We start from the raw sequence: 8,157 nt of genomic DNA, 5'->3' as shown, positions 1-8,157 counted from the left end.
GCGCACACACACGCACGCACACACACACACACACACACACACACACACACACACACACGCGCGCGCACGCACGCACGCACACATACCCTACTCACTACCAATACCAACATTTATAACCACTATAAACCAGACCAGGCTAAACTGAACCCTCCACAGTGCATGATCCCAAATCCCCCCCCCCTTTCCCCTGCATCACAACACCACTACTACCTTCTCAGCCTCGGGTAAGTACAAACTACGATAAATATTTCAGCTAATAAGTATAATCTTGCACTGACACAGTGCTGTACGGAGAGGCACTGCAGCCTACGCTACAGCGAACGAGAGTGCCTCTGCTCTCTGCTGCCTACAACTACAGATCAATACATGGCATACTCTGCACATGCTACTGCTAGTAGTAGTAGGAGCAACAATGGGCTTGATGCTCCTGATGCTGAAACTGCTGTCTAGAAAACCTGCCCTGATAGCATCACAGAGAGTGGGTGAGCGGGTGGATTATTTAGGAAACGACTAACGGACACTTTGCAACCACGCACGCACGCACGCACGCACGCACGCACGCACGCACGCACGCACGCACGCACGCACGCACATACACCATAAATAGATCTCGTCTCCTCTCTGTCTCTCTCTCTCTTTCCCACACACACGCACGCACGCACGCACGCACGCACGCACGCACGCACGCACACTCTCTCTCTCTGTCTCTGTCTCTTTCTCTCTCACGCTTCCTTCCGCCCTCAATCCCTTTAGCCCTCTCTCCATCTTTCCTTTTCTCTCCTCCCTTTCTCCCTTCCTCTCCCTCTCGCCCAGACACCCTTTCCTTCCCTCTCTCCCTCTCCCAGACACCCTTTCCTCCCCTCTCTCTCCCAGACACCATTCCCTTCCGCCTCCCACTCCTTCACCTATTCACACCGATTACCTGACCTAAATAGAACTTACCTGACACAGCAAGTGTAAGGAAGACCACTGCCCATATCGATTTGGTACAGTCCATGTAGCCAGTGGCAATCAGGAATGCGCTGGATAGAGCCATAGCTGCAAAAGACCATTGGACGTGAGCGAAAAACCAATTTTGCCGATTTCCCGTGCGGTCCCAAATTAGCTTTTATCTGACGCCTCTCAATAGCTTAATCACTCAATCAGACTTTACACCCCCTATAACCTCCCAGTCGACAATGAAGAGTTAATCAAACAAATCGCTCACTGACGACCATTCAAACACGCGTATGAAAGCCGAGAGGCAGCAACGTACTTTCGATCAAATTAATTAAGTTAAATTAAACTGTGCATTGTCAATAAATCTCCAGTTTTAACGTGACTACGTCGGTATTTACGAGACATCCGAGTAATGCCGAACAACACACAATGAAATCGCATCTATAAAGTGCCACAGCCTCTGTGATAACCGCAACTGCAACTGACAAACGAGCTGTCCAATTTCACGAATGCGATCTCTATTTTATCGGATAAGTATCGACACTACAGTGCACAAGTAACAGTTCAACTACTATGTTTACGTGTGCAACCATGTTTACGTGTACGCTTGCGCGTCACACGTAAGTAATGCTCCTCAATAACCCCACAACAAACTCAATCGGATCAGAAAAACCCGATTTCGCTCTCGGCGCAAAACGTCTTACGGGATTAACTCCGCTCCCGCGCGCGCGTGCCGCGGCAGCCATATCGCTCGCCTACAGCCGCTGCGTGGGAGGCTTCCTGCAGCATCAATGGGCAGGCCGCGAAATTAGCACCGGCCCACCGGCATATGTCGGCGAATTTATTTGGAGGGCTGGTAACATTGGCAAAACACCGGCCCTCCGAGCCGGTGGTTTCAGCCGTGTTAGCGAGTACCTACATTTTTATTTATAGCATTAATGAGTAAATAACTTACATTACTGTTTTACCTGAAGGATATCACGCCATAACTTATGAAAATTTTACAAATTTGAAATCGAGAATGCAAGGGTGAAACATGACATTAATAATTTTACAAACAAATTTGTGAGGGTTGGTACATTATGGTGAGGGCTGGTAAAAATTACTGTTACCAGCCCTCTGGGCCGGTGCAAAAAAATCTGAATTTCGTGCCCTGGACTGGTCGCGCAACACCCACCGACCAACTGGTAGGATTTCCTCACAGCGACCGTGCTGAGCCAGTTCTTCTTGCGGATGAAGTCGGCAGAGAATCCGGCGACGTTCGTGAAGAGCCAGTAGCCGACGTAGGGGATCGCCGAGAAGAGACCGTTCTGCAAGCGATTCTCACATTATTACATTATTACATTATTACATTATACATTATTACATTATTACCGCGCCGAAACGCGCGTCGACCAAGCGGCATGCAACGTACGTTACTACCGCGTGCCTTGACGGAGCGGAAAACTTAACAGCGGTCGCAACTTACTACACGCACGTAAAACTAAAAAAAAAAAAACTAAAAAAAATGTAAAATAATAGATAAAAAAAACAGCGGTCGCAACTTAACACGCACGTAAAACTAAAAAAATAACAACTTAGTAACGCATGCTACTGCCGCGTCGCGCCGCGTTGAACAGAGCAGAAACCTTAGCGGCGGTCGGTATTCGACCTACTACGTTACGCACGTCACCGTATATAATAAAAATAAAAAATACATTTCCAATTTTTCACAAAATGCAAGTGATTCTGTTCACTTTTTATGGTTAAATTGCTGCATTATACTTCCTATTTTACTATATTGTTCGATGTAAACATACACTCGTGACTCATACATAGCCCATAGCAAGCAATTAATGTCAGGATCATTATCATAATATCAAATCGTCCAGGTTTTTTGGATTTTTAACTAGTTGAGAAACAATCTTATCAGGTAAGAATTTGACGATACATTTAGTCCCGTTAGTACCTACTTTTAATGTAAAAAAATGGCAACAATTTTTTTTTACAAAATACACCATAGAAAATTCGTGACGTAGTCAGTTTAACAGATGAGATGGGTCCACGATGCGTGAACGCTGAGCGAAATGTCCATCAAACTTTAAACAATGTCGTTCAAACAGGGGTCATTCACAAGCAAATTCAGCACGTTATCGTTGTCTAATGGGAGACGAAGAAGTAAACTAAAAAGGTGGTGGTGGACATTAATGATGGGCATTTTTCTGTAGACTGATAGATTTCACTTTAGTAAAGGATCCCATACCTACCATATTTCCCTTCTCGGTTAAACGAATGTATAATAAATGAAAATCCGCCACACTAGACTTTGTACCTCAAAGCGAACAACACGTACGCAACCAAAGCTAAATCACGGGCGACAAACACAATGTCGACCTCGTCGCGTAATTTCGCTCCCGCTTGCCGACTCCCGTCGAACTCGTCACGCGCGCGCGTCGCCAGCAGGTGGCGCTGTTAGCTACTTACAGCTGCGATGTCGAGTTTGAGGACCTCCTTCATGAAGGTGGGGATTTGGGTGAGTAGGGTGTAGGTGCCCCAGTCAGCGCAGGAGTGAGCGACTATGATCGCCCACACTGGCATCGACGTCAGGAACTTCAGCCACGGAATCTTTTCATGCTGAACGACGCAAACAAAGAGAGACGACTAAGAAAACGGAGGCAGCGAGCAGAGAGCGCAATTCACGCTGCGTGCAATCGCTGCTCGCAACAGGCGCCGACGCGCGACACGAACACTGAATCAGCGTCGCTACAGCACTCAAATCACGCAATTATCCATCAAATTAAGATCGCAAAATCATTTCAAACATTTAGATAGGCGCATCTCATTTCTAGAACGATTCTGTCGTGACCGCGAGATGGCTTAATACAAGTAACGATCAATCCTAGAGTAACGCATCTTCACAAGACGGAAAACGCAGAGGAGATTAAAAATTGAGTTCACGGAATAAGGACAGACAAGCGACGGCGGCAACAAAACCCTCGATGTATAACCGTTGAGCCGAGACGAATCTCATCCAACAGCTCAATCGTTCCTGTCAGTTTTGCTTTCGAATTCTTTTCACAGTATTCTTGTTAGAGGCATTAAAGTCACACATCACCACATTCTGTAAATTCTGCACAAGCTACATTCGCTAACCACGCGTGCGCTAAAACAGGCTTCCATCATTACCTTGTCGATGTCCTTACGTATCTGGCCGGTCAGGCTGCCCTGTATATAGTCAAGCTCTTCCTTTGAGATTCTAGGGTGAACCGACGGGGTATCGTACACCAGGAGCATCCAACCGATGAACCACAGGACTCCGAGAATGCCTGGCGACCGAGAGAAATCGTTACGAGAGAAGATGCTGCCTTTTCGAAAAATTCTCGATTATTTCCGAGTTAATTGAGTGCAAGATCACATCATGTAGATGCATAACGAAAATCACGCACAATTTCACTTTGCATTGTGGCATGCATTACTGTCTCATGACAACCCTAAGTGCTGCACACTATTCAAAGAGTAAGTAATGCTCCTCAACAAGCCCACAACCAACTCAATCGGATCAGAAAAACCCGATTTCGCTCTCGACACAAAACGTCTTACAGGATTATCATTCGATGCAAATGATATACACAATTTTACTAATTACATATACTTTTTTATATTTTATTTTTTAATTTTACTATTTTACATGGCATCATCGCAACAGCAGAAGGAAGACTACCTACCGAAAACATAGAAGATGGAGCCCCAGCCGTTGTCGAAGCCGTACTTGCACAGGAGTCCCGAAATGGGCATAGTGATGACATTGCCGACTTGAGCACCTAAAACGAGCAACAACGAGCCACATTAACACCAGCCTACTATAACACCACCACAGCCTACTATAACACCACCACAGCCTACTATAACACCACCACAGCCTACTATAACACCACCACAGCCTACTATAACACCACCACAGCCTATTATAACACCACCCTAACCTATTATAACACCACCACAGCCTATTATAACACCACCACAGCCTACTATAACACCACCCTAACCTACTATAACACCACCACAGCCTATTATAACACCACCCTAACCTACTATTGTAACGAGGAATGAAGATATAAATCCAAACTTGTTGTAGTAACCGGAATAAACGAATGGCACCGTGGCCTATTGTAATGCTGAGACCCAAATCGACACAAGACATACACAAACAAGTACGCTGCAGAATGAAATTTGCATTACTGTAATGCGTTAGTGTAATTTACACTACTAGCTAGTCCCATTACATCGCCATAAGCTTTACCTGCCACAAACGTGAACACTCCACAGTTCAACACACGATCACTGACATACTCCAGTGTTACGACAAACACAGACATCATATAAGCCTATGAGCAACTGGCACTCGGCATGCGATCGGTACGCAACACGAAATTACTGAATCATATTCATTGCTTCATCTACACCTGTTTCCCCAAAAAATCTCAACTCCCGCTATGCACACATTTTTGTGCCGAGAAATCTTTATCGAAACCATTAAACAAAAACTTTACGTTGCACGAGAATTCAGATGCACATTTTCATTACTGCTCGTAGCTAGCACATTGCCCCTAGCCGCTTTCCCACCCGGATTAGCCCCCCCCCCCCAATTTACATGGCAATGATGATTCATTTGTGTATGCACGCCGAGCCCTCTTGAGCTTCAGATTTCCAAATAAAGGCGCAAGTCAGGCTGGACACGTGCAAGCCGCTATAAGGGGCATCCCTCATCGTAACCAGGGCACTGGTTCATGCTCGCCCTGCCAGACAGGAAGGGGGGTACACGTACAAGCCACGTGTCAGTGACAACATACAGGGTTGCTAACATTGGCAGGGACTGATGCCGAGAAGCGCTGCGGGTTAACGCTCTAGGCTCCATCAAGATCCACTATTAGCATGCAGAACGAAGGCCAGCCGATACGACGTGTTGACACGGACATCGTTTCTCAATGCCGGATGCACTCGCGGCGATCATGTTACAGTCAACAACCACACAGTTACAGTCAAACAGTTCGCACACCACTATTCACGGTCAGATAGCAGTTCAGGAATCATTAATGCACTAGGTACTACTCAGACACCTGTGCTGGTGATGATGACCATTGAACTGCTATCTCATTATTTAATAATGGTGCCTGTCTGCGTTCACTACCGATTACATATTTATATAACAATGATGCAAATTCTTATGATCCCTGCTGCTATGGTTATGGCAGGGTGCGAAATTAACGGGAGTCCGGAGTCGAATACTCCCTGATTTACTGTCGGACTCCCTGATTTGACATATGCAGGAGTCCGTGTGTGACTCCCTGAAAATTCTGCTATACTAATTAGTTCGTTCCAGAGCACAGCCTCGCGGAATTACCGTATTTTTCAGCTCATGTCCAAAGAAAATTTGGCAGACGTGCAACCGCATGAATCATAAAAATAAGCACATGCGTTATTATTAATATCATTAATTCTGAACCTCAGACTGCGGACTCCCTCATTTTGCTGCAGACTCGCTCTTTTTGAGGGTAGGGAGTCCGTTGGACTCCCGTGTTCAAAAGTTAATTTCGACCCCTGTTGTGGCCAGGTCTGTACAAGACATAAAAACACATGTGACCCTGTAATATATCTTATCGATATTTTATGAGCATTTTAAGGTCTCTACAGTATGGTGGCCGAGATGGCTACGGATATTTTTATTATTTATTTGTAATTCATTTTCATTTCAAATTCATTTTCATTCCAAATTCATTTTCATTTCCAATTCATTTTCATATCAAATTCATTTTCATTTCCAATTCATTTTCATATCAAATTCATTTTAATTTCAAATTCATTTTCATTCCAAATTCATTTTCATTTCAGATTTATTTTCATTCTAAATTCATTTTCATTTCAAATTCATTTGCGAGGCCGCAATCGCGGTGGCCGAGATGGCTACGGATATTGGTGGGGGCGGAGTGACATCACTTCCCCTTGGCAATCCCAACAAACATTCAAAACAAGAGAACAAACGCCATTTGTAAATGTTTTGTCTTGGTTTATGATCGGTAGATAAGTAAGTTTTCCGATGTATTTTCCATGAAAAACACACATTTTACTCATTAACATAAAATATAATATCACTATAATTGCAATTCTTTGTGTAAATGTGTTATTTTCATCTTAATCCTAAAGTTATGAGAGGGTCCGGGCTCTCGTAATACTACATACTCAAACCACAACCCATTACAGGGCGCGGCCATTTTGGAGTAACTAAAAATATGGATCGGAAAACCAGTAACCCACACAAAATACACTTAATAAATCAATTAATAAAATCAAAAAGGGAAAAGTCTAGCAGTATTAAAGTACGGATAAAAGGATAAGGCGGAGATAAATAAATGAACAATTAAACTAGAATACGAATGGAAAATAACTCGGCCGGTACCAGCGGATGCAAAAAGGATAAATGTCAACAAACGGCGTTGTCAAGGCGGTGTCCTGGTATATTTCTCAGCCGAGAAATAAGTCGACACTGCGTGTTCTGCGCATGCGTCAAAACCCGGTCAACAAATTTACCGTGTAAGGCCACGGGAAATTTCAGCCGGTAAATAAGTCGACGCTACATTTTCTAGCTAGTTTAGACTGGTAGGAGAAATTTGGGGGGGGGGAAATTCACCCCCTTGCCCCCTCCCCTATATGATAGTAATTGTAATTGTATCATTAATATTATCATTAGTTATATCAGTATTAGTAGTAGCTGTAGTAGTAGTAGTAGTAGTAGTAGTAGTAGTAGTAGTAGTAGTTGTTGTTGTAGTAGTAGTAGTAGTAGTAGTAGTAGTAGTAGTAGTAGTAGTAGTAGTAGTAGTAGTAGCAGTAGTAGTAGTAGTAGTAGTAGTAGTAGTAGTAGTAGTAGTAGTAGTAGTAGTAGTAGTAGTAAGTATAGTAGTTGTAATGTGTCATTAAACTGTGCATACATTATTCTGCTAGTTTCGACTGGTAGGAGAAATTTCCCAGCCAGTGTATACATTATCCAGCTAGTTTAGACCGGTAGGAGAAATTTCCCAGCTAGTGTATACATTTCCCAGCTAGATTAGGATGATAGGAGAAAGTCCACATAGTTTTGTAACCTCAATTGTGTATACTCAGTACAAACTGTGTTTTTTTTACTGTTTATATAATCGATCACAGCGAGCACAAACATATATAACAGATAGTTTAACTGCCCTGGCC

The 8,157-nt window shown here is 43.8% G+C and overlaps 1 protein-coding gene across 2 annotated transcripts in view; it reads right to left on the bottom strand.

Moving 5' to 3' along the window:
• LOC106807750 (uncharacterized transporter slc-17.2-like) overlaps nt 1-8,157 on the bottom strand; it is a 38,842-nt gene that overhangs the window by 3,354 nt on the left and 27,331 nt on the right. For both annotated transcript variants that reach the window (XM_014810203.1, XM_014810202.1), the window contains exons 2-6: nt 4,644-4,739; nt 4,105-4,244; nt 3,403-3,552; nt 2,117-2,249; nt 943-1,038 (exon numbers count right to left, since the gene is read on the bottom strand). In XM_014810203.1, the coding sequence (XP_014665689.1) occupies nt 943-1,038; nt 2,117-2,249; nt 3,403-3,552; nt 4,105-4,244; nt 4,644-4,739 (615 nt within the window). The remainder of the gene's footprint in view (nt 1-942; nt 1,039-2,116; nt 2,250-3,402; nt 3,553-4,104; nt 4,245-4,643; nt 4,740-8,157) is intronic.

The sequence above is a fragment of the Priapulus caudatus genome, unplaced genomic scaffold, assembly GCF_000485595.1.
Source record: "Priapulus caudatus unplaced genomic scaffold, Priapulus_caudatus-5.0.1 Scaffold232, whole genome shotgun sequence".
In the NCBI taxonomy this organism is placed as follows: Eukaryota; Metazoa; Priapulida; class Priapulimorpha; order Priapulimorphida; family Priapulidae; genus Priapulus; species Priapulus caudatus.
The sequence above is the reverse complement of the archived record's forward strand: the minus strand, read 5'-3'. Positions and strand labels throughout refer to the sequence as shown.